Genomic DNA, 23,618 nt, shown 5'->3' with positions numbered 1-23,618 from the left:
TATGACAAGGCCAACCGACTGGATGAGAAGGAGATGGAATTGGAGCCAGAAGAAGAAGTAGAGGAGGTCGACAAAGGTCCAGAGATACTGAAGAGCGAGGTAGAGAGGGCCATAAGGGATATGAGAAAAAGAAAAGCTATGGGAGATGATGAAATCCCATCAGACTTATTGAAAGAACTTGGAGAGAAAGGAGTGAAGGTTCTTACTAGACTCGCTAACAAGATATACACCTCCGGTGAGTGGCCCAAGGACATTCTGGAAGTAACAATGATTCCATTACAGAAGAAAAAGAATTCCAAGAAGTGCGGCGATTACAGGACCATCAGCCTAATCTCACATGCGGCGAAGATAATGACGAGAATACTGACTAAAAGACTAGAAAAGAAGATAGAGGAAATGATGGGAGACGACCAATTTGGATTCAGGAGAGGAAGAGGAACCAGAGATGCCATCGGAGTTATGAGAATAATTTCAGAGAGAGTTCTCGATGTCAAGGAAGAAGTATGTGCCTGCTTCATCGACTGGAAGAAGGCTTTCGATCGAGTGAAATGGAAGAAATTAATGAGGATCCTACAGAGAATTGGAATTGATTGGAGAGATAGAAGACTAATCAAAAACCTGTACATGCAGCAAAAAGTCAAAGTGAGACTGGACTCAGGAGACACCAACAGCGTTGAGATAGGTAGAGGTGTAAGACAGGGATGCTGCTTATCACCAATTCTTTTTAACCTGTACGGGGAATGGCTTGCCAAAGAAGCTCTGGAGGGAACAGGAGATTTCAAAATTGGAGGAAGAGTGATAAAGACTGTAAAGTATGCAGACGACTTAGTAGTATTGGCGAAGGAAGAGGAGGAATTACAGAACATGATGGACAAGTTAGTGGAAACAGGTAGAGAGTATGGAAGGAAATCAACATTGAAAAATCAAAGGTAATGAGGATAGCACCGAGAGCAGAACCATTGAACGTTGTAATTGGAAACCAACAGATGGAGAATGTGGAGATTTTCAAGTACTTGGGAAGCATAGTCACGACGGACGCCCTATGCACCAAGGAAGTAAAAGCAAGGATAGCCATGGCCAAGGCAGCTTTCGTCAAGAAGAGGATACTTCTCACTAGCAAGTTGGGCTTGGAGATGAAGAAGAAACTAGTGAAGTGTTACGTATGGAGCAGAGACTTGGACACTCAGGAAGAAGGAACAGAAATACCTGGAGAGTTTTGAAATGTGGTGTTGGAGAAGAATAGAGAAGATCAGGTGGACGGATCGAGTGACCAACGAAGAAGTATTGAGGAGAGTCAACGAGCAAAGAAACATTCTGAAGGCGATTACACGAAGGAAAGCTAACTGGCTGGGACATATTATGAGAAGGAATGGGTTACTGAGTGATATCATCGAAGGCCAGGTTGAAGGAAACCGAGGACTGGGAAGAAGACTGATACAGCTAACCGACGAACTTAAACAAGGAAAGAAGATGACGTTCCAGGAATTAAAGCGAGAAGCCGAAAATAGGGACAACTGGAGAGCTCTTTTTGGGCAGAGCAATGGACCTGTCGTAACACAGAACACTTAATAATATAATAACCAAAAAGTATGAGAATCCTAACTATAATATAAAATAAAATAACAATAACACTCCCAGACCACCATTTACGTTCCCATATTGATAACATCAGTGCCTGAAAGAAAGAACTCGATCGTGGACCACAAACGGGAGGTCCGTCATTGCAGTTTATAATGAAACGCTACAAAATTAGGCGCACTAATGCAAACAGGGTGACATACTGCTCAATAATTTTTCTTACCTGAAACTGGTTTGCTTTAGTAGTCTTTAAATATCTCGCTTAATTCATCTTTAAGAGATTTACATGTATGCCTATTCATACGCATGTTAATCAACACGAGACATAACATTTCTTGTTTTTAAATTATTAATTAAGGTCTTGACTGAAAGTTACTCACAATGACAATTACTGTCAAACACTGACAACGTTAACAAAACGTTTTCTGATATGAGGTAACTAACAATGTTTACACTATAACTCGGTTAAAACGAATGAGTTAATGGCTATAACAAGCAAATGACGTCAAATTTCATTTAACTAAAATCACAACAATTGTACTACGCTATATAACAAGCACGCTTCCGGAATATAATCAGTGAAACTGGTTTCTCTGGAATAAATATTTTTAGTTCTTTGCTTTACTAAACATTTTCAATTGTTTACGTTCTTAATAGTACTGTGTGTAAAGAATCCAACTTATCGTCTACAGTAATGACTTTATGGAGGAACAATGATCAGATTTTATATGCATTCGTCCTGATTTGTTACAAAATTCTTTCAAAACGCCGGCCAATTTTTGTTTCTGAAAATAATAGAACCGTTTTCTGTGTGACTGAAACAGAGCGAAATAAAAACCTTCAAACATGTTTCCGGTATTGAAGATTTCGTTAACTCTGTCGCTTAGATAACATCTAGAGTGCCTTCTGATGATGGCATAATAGACACAGTATTACATGACGAAGACGGCGACCAGAACACTCGAAACACATTCAAAAGTCCACTAAGGTGTGGAAACATTAATAAACGTTTCTGAGAACAGCGAAACCAGAGATGGCGATACATTTCGTGTCCAAGTGTAACAAAAAAAAAATCTCAGAGACATTATAATGAAATCTATGGAATAAGATTCCGTCCTAAATTAAGGTAATAATTTGACCCCGTACATATCCATATTTTTAAACCGTTCATCCATTGTTTGTGTCGTATATATCAATATTTTCTAGATAAACGTTTAAAATGAAATATGTAATAATAAAAATTATAATAATCTGTTAAATACGTTTCTTGTAATTTGCCGTGTGATTTGCGAACGTGCATTTATAATAATTACACATTACGTCGGATAACCTTAGATTTGAATAAAAGCAATCGCCTTTGCTGCACTCGTTATAATAGGGTTTTATCGAATTTATTTCATGTCATGCTCCGTCATACCTAGTGTCGCGTTGTTGATACCGGACCTCTTCGAATGGGGCAACTGGCGCGTCCTTAGAGGACGGTCTTCTATTTCTCTCCTGAAATCGAAGCAGTTGAATCACATTTAGTTTAGATGACGACATCTCTGATGGAATCATGGGTGCCAACTTTTCAGAATCTTAGGGTGTGTTCAGTTTTGCGTTACATGCTGTCAGGGAACAAAAGCTCAAATGATTTAAGAACGCAGCTGATGACAAACATCGGCTCCAAAATACAGGGAACAGATCCGAACTAAGCTGGACGTGGGAAGCTTTATGAACAATTGTAAACACCGAAAAAGAAATCTTAGTGACACGTATTCATGTTGATAAAAAATAGTTTGAAATTTAAACTGACGGTGTTCTATTTTACTATTTTACCTAGACATTGTCTTTGAATGACTGAGGTAGGATTCAAAGTCATAAGGGAAGAAATGCAGCTAAATTTTTGTATTGTTTCTTAAATTCGCGCAACAAAAAGTATTTTATGGAGAATTGTGTGAATGTTGGATTGAATTCTAACGTGAGGTAATGAGATATAGCAAGGGTAAAACTATATGTCACCCTTCTGTCTACACTAAATAAAGGCTGAATAGTTTACTATCAGGCCTGCATAAAGTTCTTAACCACATATTTTAATATATATATATATATAGGACGAGTTGAGTTCGCCTGTGAGTGAATCAGTTGTCTGAGCAATGTTACGAAGATTTCTGTCTTCTGGGTCACAGCACCATGCAGTTTCCCGACGTTTCAGAGCTCAACATCTACCACACTAGACGGCGCTACGACCAAGAAGACAGCTATCTTATCAAAATCCTACTGAGTAATACCAACGCATCTCAAGTGCTATTTAAAGCCAAGAGTTTCTTACTTAAATGCGACCGGCAGTACACGTACTTTTTATGAGCCTTGTCCTGGCCGCGTGTGAACGAAGACGCAGGGTGGCCAGCGCTCTGGAAAACAAAGAACAGAAAATCGAATTACAGCAACATCGTCTCACAGTTGTGTTATATGTAAACACGCAAACTCCAGAAGCCTTCTTGCAATGAGCGAACAGACAATGGACAGCCTCCATGGTCTTTTTGATCTTATCGTTCGTATGGAAGATTCTGTTAACCAGCTACAAACACTCGGAAACCATAGCATTCCACGAATTCATTTTCTTAGGTTGGTATTTGCTTCTAGTCGTGATTGCCAGCTGTTTCCTGTCTTCATCTGCTCTGCACCTATTCGCAATTACGTTAACTGCCTCGGCATTAAGCAGCTGAGACTTACAGGGACAAAGTGACGAAAGATGGAATATTAATTACATTTAAGATTTATGATGCTGCTGTGACATAAATGTGGACTTTGCCAATTTTAAATGTTATTTAAAAGCGAAGATCAGTCAGTATAGTGACTGATTACGGGCTGGACGACCGGGGTTCGATCCCCGAGGGGGACAGCGGATTTTTCCTCTAGCCTCTGCGTCCAGACCGGCTCTGGGGCCCACCCAGCCTCCTCTACAATGGGTACCGGGGTCCTTTCCAGGGGGTAAAGCGCTGACCACTCACCCCCATCTAGTGCCGAGGTCAAGAATGAGTTGGAGCTATACAACCTCCCCACTAAACGCCTACATGGCGTATAGAGGAACTTCTTTATTTTTATTTTAAAATTACGACGTTTCGGAAAAAGAGTATCCTCGACTCCGCTAGCCTACAGCAGCGTGGTCAAACTGCCAGTTCGCTGGGAGCATCCAGCCCGAGAGAATTTGGAACTAGGACCGCGAAATTGTTTCTTAGTTTGTTCTTTGTCACTACAAGCCCATTGAAGATTTTCCTAACTACAATTTATTTAAAAATAGAGTGCGATAATTGCATCGTCTGCTGTTTTCAATGTTTTACGAAACTTCATCAACAGAGTTTACAACACGAAGTAAATATCTCTTTTGCAGAAGCAGAGAAGAACATTTAGAAAGTGGAAATATCTCAGTTGTCCAAAGAACAGAGCTGTAATTTTCACGTCTGGAGAACCTGCTCTCACGTGCAGATACTGTAAACATTTCATGACTCCTGTCTTATCAGCTAAATACTTAATGATGCAAGTCAAGCATGTCTGGTCCTGCTAAACGTGTACTAAATAACTACCTAACTAACTAGATGGCTTACAGAACCCGAAGGTTCATCACCGAATTAACCAAAGCCCTCCACCGGACCCTGTCCTGGGCCAACAAAATCCAGTCTCCTTCAACTCCTATCTCCCACAGATCCCGCCTGAGATTATCCTCCCATCTACGTCTATGTCTCCGCAGCGGTCTCTTCCCCTCAGGCTTCCCAACCAGTACCCGATGCACAACTCTTGTCCCATCCATGCGCGCTACATGCCCCGCCCATCTCATTCTTCTCGACTTAAGCTGAAAGCGTACAGTTAATTGAATTTTGTCGAAGCAGATGTGCCGTTTGTTGCAATAATTCAAAAAACTTCCCCATAATATAAAAATAAGAAATTTATTCAAGTCTAAACACAGTAATAATTGTAACGACAAGGGATTAAAAATATTTGCCTAATAATATTGAATTCATGTTTCAGCATTGTATTCTATTAGGGGAACATGAGAAGCATCCCTTAAGAACTCTGCATACTAAGAATCAGTTATCTAATTATCAAACATATTTGTTCCAAGAAAGTGCAGTACTGCCCATATGCTATGAATTTCCCAATCGCATGTAGACAGCCATTATACCTTTCCTGGATTTTGTCCTCCTCTGAACTTTTACGAAATTTGACCATGTATCCTTCTATCTTTCCAGTTTGATTTTGTTTAAACGGGCGGTTTACATAAACCACGAATTCTACTACATTTTCTGTTGCAGGCGATAGCTGTTTTTCTTTTACTCACCCGTTTCAAGTAGGGCCTTCTGAAGCATCTGAATATTGCATTCCACATTATATTCACACACTATAATTACAGGTTCGATTTACGATTGCACAAAAATTAAACTGAATTTGCACTTCTCACTCTATCTTGCGGACAACGTGAATCCATGGAAACGATAGTTGTTGATTTACAACAATTGCAGAGCATAACAAAAGCTGCTTGTATTGTTGTGAGACAGGCCATTTCATGAAGATTTCTGTCTTCTGGGTTGTTGCGCCGTGTAGTCTGGTCGATGTTTACCAACGTTTCGGAGGTCATACTGCCTCCATCATCAGGGCGATTGGTATGAAGATTTCTGTCTTCTGGGTTGTTGCGCCGTGTAGTCTGGTCGATGTTTACCAACGTTTCAGAGGTCATAATGTCTCCGTCAACAGGGCGATGAATGTGCCAATTGGATGTGTGGGAATAGGTTTGTAGGTGCCGGACCATGGGGCTGGCTACTCCATCCACGGTCCCGCTCCTATAAACTTAGGCCCACACGTCCAATTGGCACATTCATCGCCCTGATAACGAAGACAGTATGACCTCTGAAACATTGGTAAACATCGACTAGACTACACAGCGCAAAAAGCCAGAAATCTTCATACTCACCCACTGTGAAAACCTCAAAGGTTGTAGGCCATTTCATTTTCGCAATTATATTCAGCCTCCCGACATCTATTTGTAACGAGTTGAGTTACTTCAACGAAGGATGCCACCAATATTAATGCCCGCTTGTAGGAACGAATCAGGTTGTACGTCCATATTAAATTCCATCACTATTAAATAGTTACAAAAATCAAACAAAGTGTTACGCCTAGAACTTATTAATCCTACGTTCCGTTAAGAGTTTGACAGTCGTTAAAATAGGTTATTACTATAACATTTAGATATTGAAAACTTTTATTTAAAAATGAAATTCAATTCAGCTTTGTCTTCGTTAACTATATTCGTTGATATAACCTCAAAATCCCACACCTTTACCGAGTTTGTAATTGTTAACTCTTGAACGTCATGTCGATTGATGATGTTTATTTGTAATACAGCTTGATATACGTTTACAATTCTATATTTTGAACAGGAAAAGTGCAAAAATGCTGCACAACAAGTATTTGTGAAATATCCACTTTAGAGATTTTTCACCTGAACAAAGGTAATGAGCAACACACTATTGCAGCAGGCTCTAAAACTGGATGCTGCTGGTGAAGAATATTACTGCATCCTGTCACTTACAATACTTTGTTATAAAAGCAGATAAAGTAGCCAAATTTTCCCAAGTTATTGCAATCAGAATTGAGTTGTGACAAGCGTGTTCACATTTTTTGTGCTGTGAAGTTACTTACACTTTTATGATACAGTATATGCTTTAGCTCAGCTGTACAATGTGAGTGGAGACATCTCTGGGACTGCTCGAAAAGGCTGTCATACTTTTCGTGGAGGATTTAATTGTTTGCATGAAGTATCTACTCCTGATTGCTCTGATTCCATAGGTTCACCAATTGTTCCACACTGTCATTGGCCTTCAATGATGATTTGGTTCCAGTGGTAAAAACTTAAAGATTGATATTTAATTTGCATGTTTTAAGGTACCATATTGTGGTGTAATTTTTCTTGAGAGGCTTAGGATAACTAGAAGTATCCTCCAACAGAGTAAATGGCCTCTTGGTCAAGAATTGAATCTGTGAGCTCTCTGGTAGGAACTAAGAGTTCTACTTGAACTTCATGAAAGATTGAAAGGGCTGCACATACAAAAACAGGTTTAGTCTTCTTACACACCTCATTGACATTTTACCGCTCATCTGTTGCCTTCAGCAAATATTATACAGGAGACAAATTGGCACTGATACATTAACGAAGTTTAAACGAGGGAGTAAATGATAGAATCCACAATATAAAATACGCTATGTATAATCCTCCCTTTATCATAAATTAAGATGATATGCAAGTCATTTTGTATTATACGAGGGTCGCTCATTAAGTAATGCCCCACATTTTTTTTCTCAGCCAATAATGAAGATAGAAAAGTGTACTTTTACATGCTTGAGATTTGATGTTTCCCGCGTTCGTGTACGGAGTTTCAAATGATTCCAACCGATAGCGAAGCTGTAGTGAACTGTTAAAATGGCGTCTGTGAACGACTCTCGTTACAAGCAACGAGCTGTAATTGAATTCCTTGTTGCTGAAAAAGAAACGGTGGTGAACATTCATAAACGTTTGTGTGCTGTGTATGGAAGCTGTGCAGTCGATAGGAGCACCGTTGGTCGCTGGGCTAAGAGAGTTAAAGCTTCAGGAAGTGAAGAAACCGAGCTCCGTGATCTGCCGCGCTCTGGGCGTCCTGCCACAGCCACCACTCCAGACATGTTGAACCGCGCGGATGCCATTATTCGTGAGGATCGGCGCATCACAACTCGACAATTGGCCCAACAGCTTTCAGTCAGCAATGGAAGTGTGATTGCAATTATAAGGGCTCTCGCATATTCGAAGGTGTGCGCAAGATGGGTTCCACGAAGTCTCACAGCAGACCACAGGATTCAAAGGAAAACGATTTCTTCTGAATTGTTGGAGCGTTTTGATGCTGAGGGAGAGGTCTTTCTGTCCCGGATCATTACAGGTGACGAAACCTGGATACACCACTTTGAGCCAGAGACAAAAAGGCAGTCAATGGAGTGGCATCATCCTCAATCACCGAGAAAGAAGAAATTCAAGACAACTCCCTCCGCCGGAAAAGTCATGATGACTGTCTTTTGGGACAGTGATGGGGTCATTCTTGTGGATGTGATGCCAAGAGGTGCGACCATCAATTCAGACGCGTACATCAGGACCCTGAAAACCCTCAAGAAGCGTTTTCGACGAGTTCGGCCTCACAAGCATCCAGCAGAAATTTTGCTCCTGCACGACAATGCACGCCCTCACACAAGTCTGAGAACCCGGGAAGAAATCACCAAATTGGGTTGGACGGTCCTGCCCCATCCACCCTCCGACTTTCATCTCTTTGGGCCACTCAAAGATGCTATCCGCGGAACAAGATTTGAAGATGACGAGAGCGTGATTCAAGCAGTGAGGACATGGCTACGTGCACAGGACAAGAGCTGGTACCGGCAAGGCATGCACGCACTTGTTCCACGATGGCGTAAAGCCGTACAAGTTGATGGGGACTATGTGGAAAAATAATATGTGTAAAGGAAACATTGATTTATATTGTCACTAAATTTGAGCCATCTTGAATAAATATGTTCTGAGGAAAAAAATGTGGGGCATTACTTAATGAGCGACCCTCGTAGTTTAATTATGTTGAATCTCCAGTGCATTTTGCATGTCTGTAATTTACAGGTTTTAAGTAAAACTGGTAAGACATGTAGAAGTCTGCACTTGTCAAAAGAAATCACGTAGAGGTCTTTCTTGACATCGTTACTTCATTTCATACATTCACAAGAGGCGGAAATAATGTACTTGAACCAGTGACATTTAGTGAGGTTTCTTAAACATCACACTCATCTCATTGCAACTCCTGATCCATCATCAAAAGGCACACATTACAGTAACAGAAAACTGTAATGTTTTAAAAATATAAACAAAAAGATGGGAAATAATTTTTTTGTGCAACATGTTCTGCGATTAGCATCTAGCTTCCGACCTAAAGGTACAATTTGGCTGCACGCGACAGAGACAAGCGACCGAGGCAGGCGACAGAGACGGGAGACGGACTCATCGCAGCTTCCCGCCACTCACTTTTGAGGCCACGACCGAGACATGCGGCAAAGTGTTTGTTTTGTTGAGACACGTGCACATATTCTGTGAAAAATGAGTATAAAAATGGTTCTAAAAAGGTTACTCGAAGAAGAAGAATAAGATGATGATGTGTTGCTGTGTTATTTGTTGAGAAAGAAAGCAAGAAAACCTACGAGTTCAATATTCAAAACCAGACGCGAAGAAGGATCTTTCTATCTGTTAATAAAGAATCATTTATCATTAGAAGAAGAAAATTTTAGGAGTTATTTCAGATTGAATCATAAGCAGTTTGGTTACGTACTGAGTTTAATAGAAAAAAACATACAAACAAAAGGGGATATAACACCACAAGAAAAACTGTCACTCACGTTACGGTTAAGTTTCTTATATTGTATTACTACTAATTATGTCACAAATATAATAACAATTGTCTTCATTCTGTGTAGTACACTGTGATGTTGGTTGGTTCGGAGGTCGAGGCAGTTCTTATAGGAGAATGTGCTGATACCTCAGATGAACTTGGGTTGGATATCCCACTTGTCACTAATGTTGCTTCTTGCATATCCATCTGAATCACTTCATATTGACTTAAAATGTTATATATGTCGTTCTTAGCTTGTCAAGAAGAAGTTATATTGTATTATGAATGATATAAACATTATAAAAACGTAAACAACTAACCACTTTTGTTTAACTTCCCAGCTATAGCCTTCCAGACGTTATCACGAATATTCCCATCCTTGTATGACTCGAGCTCAGGATCGAACAGTAGTCGGTTTTCTGCTACTAATTCTACCAATTGCTCATCTTGGTCACCAGTAAATTTAATTTCTGCGATTACTTTACTCAACAACACACGTGCTGCCTGAGCCCACCGCGAGACACTACTGGTCCGAGAGCGGTCACCGGTGCTTTGTCTCGCGCTCGTAATTGTACTTCATATGATTGTACAGAGAGCAGACAGGAAGCGACCAGTCTCGGTCTTGTAACTCTGTCGCCTGTCTCGGTCGCTTGTCTCTGTCATGTGCAGCCAAATTGTACCTTAAGAGTTCCAAGGTTCAAATCCTGGCCCTGAGACCGACTGTTATGGCTGAGGGTTTTGTGATTTTCCTCAGATGTTCCATATAAATGACAGGATAGGACCTTAAAATGTGTCCTTTTTTTTCCCACTTATCATGCCATAATTTCATACTGTATAATTACAGATATTGTCGTTGTGTTTAAATCATACACAAAAATACAAGTGTCCAAAATGTCTTTGTACAGTACCTACGTATTTGCATGTCTATAATATGCAGAGATTGGCAACAGTTGTTGTATTTCTGTCTAGGTTGGCGACACAGATTTATGACCATTGTTTAGTATTGACAGAATGTTAAATGCAAAATGATATTGTCTAAAAAAAAATATTTGTAGTGGAGGACTTCCATGAAATGGGTAATCCAGTTATAGAGAGTTTGTTTTAAAATAATTCATATTATAATTTAAGTCACTTACAGAGTGTAACTTGTATTGTACTATTAAGGGGCCTCTTGATTAGGTCTGCTTCCCCTCATTGTCTGCGCGTGCTAAATTATTCCGTTTCAAGAACATTTAATTTTTAATTAAAATACTCGATTAATTCACGTGGTGGTGCCTACAATTTCAGTAAAGTGTGTCATCTTCATCCAGCAGACTCCTGCCACTAACTTCTATCCGAGTATCTCACGTTTATTCCGTGGGACAAGATTCGTCTCGCCTCGGTTAGCTATCATGTAAATTATCCAGATTACCCCTTGAGAACACAAATAAACCCCTCCTAAGTGGCCAGGCAAAAACTGATGGAGGTAGGTGGTAAGACGTTGCCCAGTCTGTGGCTTGATTCATGCTGGTTTGCAAGTTCTTGACAGGTGTTTCTTACAAGTTATTTCACAAATGTGAATTTTTGGTTGTTTAAAATTTGCTGTTCTGTTAAGGTACACATTTTTAATAAAATGTTATTTTAGTGCGCATATTTTAACGGCAGAAAATTCCACTCTCCGTGGCATACCGCTTGTTATTTTAAGATGAATCGAGCCGCTTGTATGAAGAGTTAACCCTGCAATCTGCAGTGACAGTAACACACATCTATGGGTGTGCAGCATCAATGAAGGAAATTCTCTTTGTCTATGAAATTACTCCTAGCACAAATGAGCCGACACTTATTTTTGTAAGTTATGCTTTGTTTTTGTGTATTTTGATCATGGAATGGAAAATAACAACTGTGAAGTTCAGGGCCATGCAACTAGAAGTGATTGGTGGAAAAACATATGCGACATGGCCACACAGACAAGCTGATTATTTTCTTCTTTTGGTATTACAGTCGGGTTCCAGCCTTGACCGCCCCATAGATGCTCGTCCACTTCTCTCTATCCCTGGCCATTCCTTTACAAATGCCTATTCCACTGTTTTTGAGGTCACCTTCCACATTCTCTAGCCATCTTTTTGGAGACCATTGTTGTACCTCATTCTCCATCTTTTATTCTCAGGCGTTGGGCCGTATATTTTCCTTAAAACCTTCTTCTTGAAGGTTGCAACCTTATCACATCCATATAGCAGTACAGGTCTTATTAAAATTTTATGTAATTTGCTTTTAGTCTTTGTAATGTGAGTTTGTTTTTTAGGCCATGATAGCATCTATTTGCCACCAGCAAGCTATGGTGGATTTCAATTTCCAGCTCATACTTCCTAGTATTCTTTAAAAACCGTATTTTGCCAATTCTTATTTTCACTGCTTCATACTTAAAGGATAAAATATTTAATGTATGTCATAACTTAACAACACATCTACTTCAGTTGTTCTTTATCATAATATACTTTTGTTTGTTATTTATTTCCCCCTGAGGAAGATTCCCAGTTTCTTTCAGCCTGTGAAAGATGTCTTAGGACTCAAGATTCCTGGTGTGTGACTGTGTATTCTGCAATTGTGGCCAAGTCTACACTGGGCACCTTCTAGCTGCTGGACTTAATTACACATCTTTCGCTGTGAAAGCTTATATGCTTGTCGACCAGATGGTTGCCTCAGGCAAGCAGGACCAACATACTCACAACCCTCAGGGCTGGCAGAGCTGTAAATGTCAGAGAAAATATTATATTAAATGTATTCCAGAACTTTCATACAAAACCTTCACCTACACAGAGAAATAATATGCCTGCTTACTGAAAACGTTACAGGTTATTTAAAGATGATATGTCAGTGGCAGAATTATTATATAATGGTAATGCTCCTGACGCATTTTAGAAGTACTTGATTCGAATCTTAACAGGGTCGCCAGTTATACTGATTGAAGATTTTTGTGGTTTTACTGTCCTAAAAGAAAATGTTCCAATACTACCTTGAAAGAAGTCACAGCCATTCTCCTTCCTACCTGTTACCCTGTCACCATTAGTAATCATTATTCTGCCTCACTGAAGCTGAAAAAGCTTGTTAAATAACTTGAAAATCAATAATTAAGACCTGCAGGAGACAGGAAAATGTTCATGAGGGATAAATAGATGTTGACACTGAAAGAAGTCGGCCACAGAAACCCCAGTGGTACTGTCGCAGTATTTACGTGAAGAGTCTGAGAAGAACCAGTCAGAATAGTCAGTAACCTGGCTGATATTTTAAATTGTTAGCTCAAAGACGCAAAATCACCAGTCTGCAGTCTACTCCATTAGATATTATTCTAACCTTAGTATAATAAGAGTGGGAACGCAGATTGCGTTGCATTTCCGCTGTTGTCTGATCTGATAAAATGCTGGTAAATCGTCAATGTACCGTTCAACATGTCTGCATGCAGGAAGAGGCCTTCTCACACACATATAGGTCTTGACAAACTATTCTCTCATCTCCGACTTTACAATCCACTGGTGGGCCTTAGCTGCCTCTTTCGGTGGTTACTTGATATTTTGACAAAGTATTACACATAATTAACTACGGATGGCAACCTAACCAAACCATTAACTGTGACTGGTGGGGTAGCTTCTATAGATTTAACAGACTACTTAATGAATTCCAGTTCCTGTACAACCCTGTGCTTAACCCATTAGATTTCTGATCTAAACATAGCATCACATTCGTTAATGTCTGCTCTGCATTTAACAATTGCGTTCTTTGCTCCTATTAAAGGTTGTTAAATGTTAGTGAGCTTTAATTCAATTTCATATCTGCTGAATAACCTCTCCTGCATCTGCATCATCACTTTGGGGTCCATAACCATTGCTGTCGTGGCTATCAGGATTCAGTCTGTTTTATTTGTACTTCTGTTCGTTTGGCTGAGCCTGCAGTAAAAACTGAAACCCTCAACTTCGGTCTGAGTCCTCATCTGCTCTTTCTTCATACTCAAATGCCCTACTTCCAAATTCCTGTGCGATGGCACTGTACTCCAATATGAGTTGGTGAGCAAAAGTAATCTTTAAAGATGTAGAATAAATTTATAGTCTACCGCATTGGTGGTGTGGGCAAAGTGCGGTCGCATTTCAGATGTCTGCATGGCTCTCTGCACGACCACATCACTGCTGGTGCTATTGGTGCACATCTGCTTCGATTCTGCCTGGGCTGGAGATTTGGTGGCTGTGCCGTTCCACTCGGCTAAGTTGTTGGTCTTTCAGAACTGCCTGTGATGTTGTCGGCGGGCTCCTAATTCCTTCCGACACCGGCAGGGTCTTCCACATTGCCGTCAGTGTCGCTGGCTCACTTATGTTGTTGACTCCCTTGGTATGACGTCACAGGTTTGAAGTCCTGTATATTGTTATTGGCTGCCCTGTCATATAATTTCAGACTATCTGAGGCCGGTCCATACTTGAGAGGGTTTTTGGCTGCAACTAAAACGCTTAATTACAGGGGATACGTATATACTTTCTGTACTTAATACTAGGTCCTAGAGCATGTTAATAATGTGAGGTCTGAGGCTCAATTTGCATAAGCAAGTGTCCAGTTATATGTTACAAAAGGTGGACTAATACTTCATTGAACTAACTTCATTCAGTGCAGCAATACCCCTAAGACCCTTGGTACAGATTGGTATCGTTGACATGCTTAAACTGGTAAGTCTGATTAGGATTTTTTAAATATGACATCATGACTGGGTACTGGACTAATGGATTTCCAGAACATTACCCCGGTCCACCTCCACTTTGTGTGTGGCAAAAAAGTTCTGAGGTAAGGACACGGGTATCCTTTGTGTGGCCTGTGTGGATTCATTAGGGATAGGTCTCATCTAACCACTGTTTAGACAATACCAGCAAGGTGATGACTTAGCACATTCAGACGTCTTAAGACTGTAAGTGTCAGTCGGTCTGCTGCCTCGATGCTGTGGACACAACCGTGTTCATCACCCTGACATGCCAGCGACTCTCAAGATTCAAACCTGTGAGAACTCATGAGTTGGTGCCTAGAACCGCCACACTAGCTAACAACCAACACCAAACACATTTTCAGTAATGGCATTGCACGTCAGAATGCCATATTTTACATGTGATGCCATCATTAGGTATTTTTTAGAATTACTTCTAAATGAGGTAAAGGTATAGAAGATATAAAAGTAAAGAAAATAGGAGTAAGGACTGCTTTTGCAATTCACAGTTGCTATGGGCAATTTAAGCAATTTTCCTTTTCCAATTCACATGTGGACATTGCCAGCTATTACCAAGAGATCTACTTCTTCAGATGAATTGAGTATCTTAATAATGCATTATCATGCTATCTGCTAAATAAAATTCAAAAATTCTAAACATCTACTCCAAACATTTTAATGTAAATTAACTTATCAAAAACTGAGGGTGATATCTCCACATTCATCACAATGCACATATTTCCAATAACGATATTTTCAACTCCAATATCTGACATCACAACCAACTTATTTCATATATTCACAAGAGAAGAGAGGTCCCAAATATTTCCGCTCCGGCCATGCGGTGACAGTGGACAAAATTTATACTGTGTTTGGGTGATTGTGGTTAATGTAGATTAAGTGGTATTTTAAGACTTTCAACACATGTAATATTATAAAATTGAAGCTTCTGTTCTGAGTGCTTCCAGCATCACCAACCTGAATTACAAATACAAATCCCATCTTCATATTCTACAGATATTACATGCCTACAAAATTGGAATATTACAAAATTTCTTCGAAACTAGAAATTGCAATTTTATCAGTCCCGAGTGACGGGGTATGAGGTTTTAGTAACAATAAGTGTACATACCAAGATGCCTGTACTGTCTGGAGGTTGGTGCATGTTCTGCAGCTGTATCTCACTGAGCTTTTGTGCGTACCATGGTCGAAATCCATCCATATATTGTTGTTGGGAATACATGCTTGGTTGCTTCTGGAAAATCACATAGCATACAAAAGTTTGTTCATGCAAAACCTGTAGGAGTGTCGTCTAAAGTGAAGCTTTTGCGGCCACTGAAGTTGAAGAAACACTCTCAGGAGATTGTTCTCGAAATGTTGGCAGAAGATGTCGTTTATTCACCATTCATCCACCTCACGTGGCTTTCAACCCAAGAGTCTTTCATCAACATGTAACAGTGTCAGTCATTACTCTACCAGCTCAGTAGCCATAATTTAAAATATAAAGTTAAAGACAGTTTTTATAAGTTGCACTTAACAGAAGTAACACATTTAAAAATGGTACCTTCAGCAGCCGTGAGAGGATGAAGGCAAAGATGACGACTTTGAGAGGCTGCACCACAAAGACACTAAGGAGAAATGCTGTTAATACAGCTGCAACCCACATCTGGCTCCTCATCGGACTGAACTTGAGTCCGAAGATCACCGAGGAGGTGGCGGAGAATGAGACAATCAAAGCACAGAGAATCCTGCAAAGAACAGCAAACCTACATGACAAGAGGCAACAGCGTAATAAAATTATTCTGTGGCTATTGAAGCCTTATAGGCCAAGGTATTTAACTGGTCGTAGTAAGCAGCTGCCCAGAATTTAAACACCAGAGGCCACAGAGCATTATAATTATTTTAAGTACGTTAATAAAAAATTTGTAACTAAATAAATTTTTATGATACATTCATGCAATGAACTTTGTCTTTATGAAGAAAGATCACAGTATCACAAAAATGTCAGATCTGAAAATGACGAAACAAAAGTGACATACTTTCCTTGTTGTTTAAATTATTGGCATTCACTTTGGAAAAATAACTCTCTCTTCTACATGCTGTGGTCCCACATTATAAAATCATGTCTACATAACATGCACTCCACAGATTTCTGCCTCTGTAGTGACAGCAGTTATTGTTTATGTGAGAAAAAGTGATAGTGGAACCACGGTTCTGGAGAATTAGACGTAAATACGTCTATACGGAAAGGAAGTTTATATATTGGCTTTATTCTATAATTTCCTTTATACATGCTTTACAATTGAGTAAAGTTTGATTAAGACTTTGCTTATTTAACTTGAATTAGTTAAGCTTAAGATGGGTCGGTGGTAGCTGAATGTAATTTAAAGTAATGTAATGTAAGGTAAGGTAATGTAATGAAATGTAATGTAAGGTAAGGTAATGTAATGAAATGTTTTATAGGTAACAACAATGCCGAGTAAACAGATGACGTTTTCTAGGTACCAATAATGCCAAGTAAACAGATGATGTTTCCTAGGTAACAACAATGCCGAGTAATGTAATGTAACGTTTCCTAGGTAACAACAATGCTGAGTAAACAGATGACGTTTCCTAGAGAACAATAATGCCGAGTAAACAACTGACGTTTCCTAGGTAACCAGGTTACACTTTTTCGTTTCCCTTTTTAGCCGAATGACCCTTCAATTTAGACGTATTTACGTCAAAAATGTTCTGCACCAAAAGTTGCAACTGACTGCATTCATGAACATGTAAGACTCACATCTTGCCTACATTACCAAGAGATTTGACCCTATCGGCAGTGATAACGCGCAGCCTTTCATACTAATATTTCTCGGAGATATTTGCCCAGAGGAGGCCAACTGACAACACTGGCCAACCTCCTCAGCGAAAAGAATAAACTGTCACACACACACACACACACGCATTCTGCCAGTCAGTAAAGAAGCACATTGCCAAGTGCAAAGGGAGAGACATCAATTCGTGTACTTTGGGGTGCCTTGATTTGTACCATGTAAGGCGAGACTCAATTAGATGAAGCATGAATGAAGACTGAACTTACATAAAGCACATAATGACAAAAAAGAAAATATTTCAATATTTAAACTGTTTAAATATTTATTATTTAGATGTGTGTATGCAAATTTACTAGTCATTTTTAAAAGAGTTACTTTGTGTGGCAAGAAAGCATTCCAATTTAAATCAATCTCTATGGCTGGACCCACAACATGTATGAGATAAACAGGACGTGACACAGAGTTCTGGAGGGAAACCATTTTAAAAACCAAGACGAGCGAGTAACATCGAAACAGTGATTATGGAACTTGTAAAAGATATATGTAACATAGTTATATCATTATATTCTGTAAATTTCTCCTGTAATATAGGTTTTACTGAAGCTTTTGGTAAATGAAAATGAGATGCATTTTTTATAAACTTGTAAGAAATGAAGATTGATGTCTTCTGGGTTATTGCACCATGTAGTCTGATAGATTTCCACCAACATTTCAGACGTCACACTGACTCCGTCATCAGGGTGATGAATGTGAATATGACCTCAGAAACGTCGGTAAATTTCTACCAGACTACAAGGCAGTAATCTTCTGACTCACTGCTGTGAAAACCTAAAATCCTACATTGTAAGAAATGAGTAAACAATTATTTCGTGAAACTAAGCTATGTTACACATATCATACAGACTATCATAATCACAAATACATTGACCTGAAAACTCTACAATCAAGTTACTATTTTGTTTTATACTTTATGCTAGCTTCCTGCTTCACACTTACGATATCACTATGATGAACCAAGGAGGAAACCAGTAAAATGATTTCCTTTTTCGTTTCCGTCCTCTATCCTCTGATGTATGCTTCATGTCACCAAGGGAAGTGTCTGCATCTTGAGATTTTGATTTCAGTCTGTCTCGAGACTCTAAGCGTAGGTTTGGAATAAGTGGCTCCATCATGATAAATGTAAGTAAAGAACTCCACCACTTCTCTCTTCCCATTTCTCCTTCTGATGTGACGGATAAACATGGAAAGGTAAAAACTGATTATTACAGAAATATAAGCACATGATAAGAAATCCTAATCTGCACACAAGTGGTGACAATAAATGACAAATACTTTGAAAATATATACAATTCCAAGTCTAATTCATTAGAATGTAATTAATTAAAATGAACTAGCATCAGGATATGACGATCCAATGTTATAACAACTCGTTAAATCAAAAAGATAATGAATGAATAAATAATGTAAGACATTTTCATTGAAACTACACCATGTGGGCACTCGGGGGAGAAGTAACATATATATAGCTCCTAATCATTTATAACCTTGCAACTAGATAGGAGTGGGAGGTCAGCGTCACTCCCCGGCCAAGCTTTACCCCGGCAAATGACCCCAGTACCCACTGGACAGGAGAGTGTGTAGGCCCCTGAGCTGGTCTGACGCAGAGGGTAGAGGAAAAATCCTCTTCTCCTGCCGGGGATCTAACCACGGTCGTCCAGTCTGTGGTCAGTCACTATACTGACTGAGCTAGCCAAGCTCTTTACACTGAAACTACAATTTGAAAAACATGGTGGTGAGGAGTCACCTGTCTCCTGCGGCTCCACTTCTGCATCAGGTGGCGGATCTGTTGAGGAACCTTCGACTCTTGTACAATAAAATAATTCGTCACTTGGAGCAGTTTTTCTGTGTAAACAACATTAAAATAAAGATTTCTGTCTTCTGGGTTATTGCGCTGTGTAGTCTGGTCGATGTTAACCAACGTTTCAGAGGTCATACTGCCTCCGTCACAGGGCGATGAATGTGCCAATTGGATGTGTGGGCCTAGGTTTATAGGAGTGGGACAGTGGATAGAGTAGCCAGCCCCATGGTCCGGCACCTACATTCATCGCCCTGATGACGGAGGCAGCACGACCTCTGAAACGTTGGTTAACATCGACGAGAGTACACAGCCCAACAACCCAGAAAGAAATCTTTATACTCACCGATGTCGGTGATTGACTATTATTAATACAATTATGCAAATTCTGATGCTTAAATTTTAATATCTAGCAAATAACATGCCTGCATTATTTTGGATTTGGAGGAACAGGGATTGCACAGAAGTCAGTTTTATTAAGATCCAAGGTGGGACACAAAGTGACAGGCAGACATGTAACTAATAAGCACTCATGCACAATAAAAATATCCCTAAACGTATGAAGCACAAAGCATTTTTTAATAAACCTGAAAGGCTATACAAAATTAATACTTTCATGAAAGGTCTGAGCATTACACATATTTTTGTACTACTTTGCTTCACACTGGCTTTATAGATGCTTTCACTGGTGGGTTGACACTGACAAATCTAAGAGCTGTAGCATTTTTCTTTTACTCCCCCTTATAAAAGCTACATAGTAAGTTACATTGTGAAAGTAAAATGTAAGATCACAGCAGTAAAGAGTTGATGATGAAATTGGTCTCGTGGGAGGCAAAGCTGCATGCAATTGCACGAGATAATTTTGCCAGAAGATTAAACACCAAACACAGCAGCAGTTAAGATCATTACTCATCTCTTCTTCATAAATGATAAGTTATGAGTTGGTAGACAACATAAGACAACAAAACACCATTTATTTCATCTCACCTGAACAGGAGAGTAAACAGGAAAGTGACAGGTGCTGTAAGAAAAGCCCCCGCAACAGTACAGAGTAACTGCCATCCAAAAAGTTGAAAGATGTTTTCACCAAGCTCTTCAGCTGCATAAGAAACAGAAACACCGTGTTAGTTCACAACACAAATTTTACCTGTGAATCTTTTGTAGTAGCCACATATATGGCCCTGTGCTTTACTTAAAACAACATGTGCTGTGTGAGCTCATTATAGAACTACCGTCACTTACCAGGATCATCTACCGGAATGCCGGACAGTAGTATGCTGGTGATTATGGTAGCCATGGTGATGCTGAGAGCCACAGAGAGGCGCTGTGTTCGGGTGTATGTGCTGCGTCGATGTCTGTAACATACCCACTTCATTAACACTGCTCTGCTTAGCTGTAATTTTTATGGACAAGGAGTTGGCTAAGTGGAGAGGTTAGAATGTATGTGCAATGTGGTACAGATGTGACTGACATGAAATGCAAAATAGTAACTGCAGAAGCTCATGAATTAGCCAACTTGAAAGACCAAGACATTGATGTGAAACTGAAATTAAAATTGACTGCATGGAAACAGGTTCCGGGAATGTTAACTGGACTGAAAGTTTCAGAATAAGGCCGATGATAATAAGAACTGGGCCCCATGGCAGGTTTTTTATAAGCAGTATTGAAATTTGGTATTTTATCTACTCTTAAGACGAGTAAACTGACTAGTCAACATACAAATTCTTTTCTCTCTCATACAATGTCCTTGTAGCAGACAATATAATTCCCGCATGTCTCAAAACTCCATCTGATTCTGCGCCTCATTATCTGCCAACTGTAGAGCAGTAGAAAGTCTTTCAATCGTTACCTCAAGAAGATGCTGGTCCACACATGCTGCTCCTGGAAGCCCAAGTAGAGATGACCAGCAAACAGCACTTTCCAGTCGTACAGCGCTTCCACTGTGGCTGGGAACAAAACACAGCGTAAGGTGCACCCCTCGTGCATCACTGACAACCAGCGACACACCAGAAATGTCCATACTTGATTTCGCAATAAGTCTGTCACCACAACCCTGTCACAGTACCTGCAATATGACCACATCAAAATACTTTAATTCTTTCGTAATTAAGGGAGGTGTTCTGTCAAAAAAACAGTATTCTTTTAGGTTTGAGTTTTTTATGTTCTAAAAAATTTCCCCATGAAATAAAGATTGAACTTAATGAACATTACACATTACAGATTTCAAAAGTAAAGGTATATGAAAGAGAAGAATATAAGTATTTATATATGCAGGGATGTCCAAATCCTGATGTCATACTGTCCTCTCATGCGTACTTCAGCAGTGTGCACCCATCATTATCCAAAGCATCTATCTATTTAGAAATGTTTAAACCAGTAATTCCAAATACCAATCTTTCGCTTTGAAACTTCCATTCATCTCTGTCGAAAACATGAAAACGACAAACGTTTACATTATTAAATAGTGGAAGCCTTACTCGTATATGTGTGGGTATCACCTCGAGTTTTTACAGACAACCTGAAAAGTGTTTGTGGTAGAAAGATGATTCTTGAACCAACAGTTACCATATTTTCCCTAGAATCAATGACTGCTCTTAAATATTGTTGAATGCATATGAATCTGAGCCTATGATATTCCAAAATATGAGTCTGCACCGACATGAATAAATATAGGAGTTCAAAAGTTGAAGAAACACATACACACACCCATAAGACAGTATCGTGATCTCGTAACATAGGATAAGCTGAAAATTGTGCCGAACAAGGAAAATTCCTTCGGATTCTTCCTCTAGCTGTACTTAAGGGAACTGAGTAGACATAAGCACAACACATGTTGATTTAAACTTGTATTCATAACAGTGAAGGTGTTAAAGTAATGGAAGTACAGAAATACAAAGTTCCAAACATTTTGCTACAGATTTGTAATTTCTTTACCAGGCTGCGTGGTGACCAGAGCAGTTGTGCCACAAGCTGATGTAAGAGATGGAGCCTAACCTCCGGGCTTCAAGGAGCACGAAAAAGTTGTCAGAGCTTCGAGAGTGGATGGCCTTGCTGCCGCTCACCAGAATGTGATTCTTGGAAAAAGACAGTCAAGATGAGAGCATGTCAAGCATATGACACTATTAAAAACAATTCACATTTCAAACAAATATCTTTAGGTACATTTACCCTTTTACATCATTTATATTCCTGGAGTCTATGTGCATGCATGGAATTCAAATAGACTCCAGGTGTTCGATGTAAAAAAAGGTGCATTTATTGCACTACTTAGATAGAAACTTAAAATAAAAACTCTATTATGCAGAACAAGTAAATTAGTCGCATCAGTCTTTAACATACTTACTTTGCATTTTTTATCAATTTTATAACTTTTGCATGTTTTAATTGGTTATTCTTTGCATTTAATCCAATACTGCAGCTTGAGAATAGCAGAGAGTTGACTTCACTTTGAATTACTATGTTGCTTGGTCAAAAATCAAGTCCAAGCAAATTTTAAAACACTAGACCAACCATGAGTGGCATGCATGTTTAGCACTCTACAGAATTTAACAGTCACTTATCTAACATTACTTTAGTTTATATAATTATTTCGCAGACCACTTACTGCTAACATATCAGAGAAAAGAGGATACCGGGTTTCAACCTGACAGGGAAGGCAGAATTTCCAAAACAAACCAGGTTCTTCAGTAGGAGTAAAGAGTTGTAATATCAGTGCTCTAATGAGACTGAACGTATCTTACCATACTTTTGTCCTTATCTCCCACTAGCTTTATACCAACAACGGAAGAAGTTCCAGCATTTCTCTGGTACCCAGTGTACACTGCTACTAAGTAGGGGTAGCTGTCGCCAGGACAGTTGTCTCCGAGAATTATCACTTCGTTCTGAAACCAATATATATTCACTGCACAGATTTCAACATTGCTGGGAAAAAATACGCTGTGTTGTGGCTCCCCTTTGAAAATTATTTTGTTTTAGAACCCAACATTTAGCATAATCTGTTTTTTCTACTTTTCAACTATGTAAATATTTGGAGAAAAACATCACTGAGAATTTTTCCAAGAATTCAGGTTCTCACGGCAGGAGGTACAAAGATGACCGAATACTGTCCTGTATAGTCTGGTAGAACATTACTGACATTTCAGATGCGCAAACTGCCTCCAGTATGAAGAGATGTAAAGACTTAGGGCTCTGTCTTTTACATTGGGCAATTAGACTTGCAATGCCACATA

The 23,618-nt window shown here is 39.4% G+C and overlaps 1 protein-coding gene across 7 annotated transcripts in view; it reads right to left on the bottom strand.

Moving 5' to 3' along the window:
- Positions 1–9,931: 9,931 nt before the first annotated feature.
- Positions 9,932–23,618, bottom strand: part of LOC110839973 (polycystin-1) — a 52,975-nt gene continuing 39,288 nt past the window's right edge. For 2 of the 7 annotated variants that reach the window (XR_015534252.1, XR_015534256.1), the window contains 11 exons: positions 23,130–23,270; positions 22,324–22,463; positions 21,239–21,454; positions 20,632–20,744; positions 20,377–20,488; positions 19,339–19,436; positions 18,531–18,756; positions 16,283–16,466; positions 15,851–15,973; positions 14,089–14,467; positions 9,932–12,729 (listed from right to left, as the gene is read on the bottom strand). Coding sequence is in view for 2 of the 7 variants with exons in the window: in XM_087345439.1 (XP_087201565.1) it covers positions 12,715–12,729; positions 15,851–15,973; positions 16,283–16,466; positions 18,531–18,756; positions 19,339–19,436; positions 20,377–20,488; positions 20,632–20,744; positions 21,239–21,454; positions 22,324–22,463; positions 23,130–23,270 (1,368 nt within the window). In the remaining 5 variants the exon portion in view is untranslated. Of the gene's footprint in view, positions 12,730–14,088; positions 14,468–15,850; positions 15,974–16,282; positions 16,467–18,530; positions 18,757–19,338; positions 19,437–20,376; positions 20,489–20,631; positions 20,745–21,238; positions 21,455–22,323; positions 22,464–23,129; positions 23,271–23,618 lie in introns of those variants that run through there. The other 5 variants (XR_015534253.1, XR_015534254.1, XM_087345439.1 and 2 more) reach the window with 5 other exon arrangements.

The sequence above is a fragment of the Zootermopsis nevadensis genome, unplaced genomic scaffold (genome assembly GCF_977971745.1).
Source record: "Zootermopsis nevadensis isolate Lab colony 2312 unplaced genomic scaffold, Znev_1.0 Znev_ptg000009l, whole genome shotgun sequence".
Classification (NCBI taxonomy): Eukaryota; Metazoa; Arthropoda; class Insecta; order Blattodea; family Termopsidae; genus Zootermopsis; species Zootermopsis nevadensis.
The sequence above is the reverse complement of the archived record's forward strand: the minus strand, read 5'-3'. Positions and strand labels throughout refer to the sequence as shown.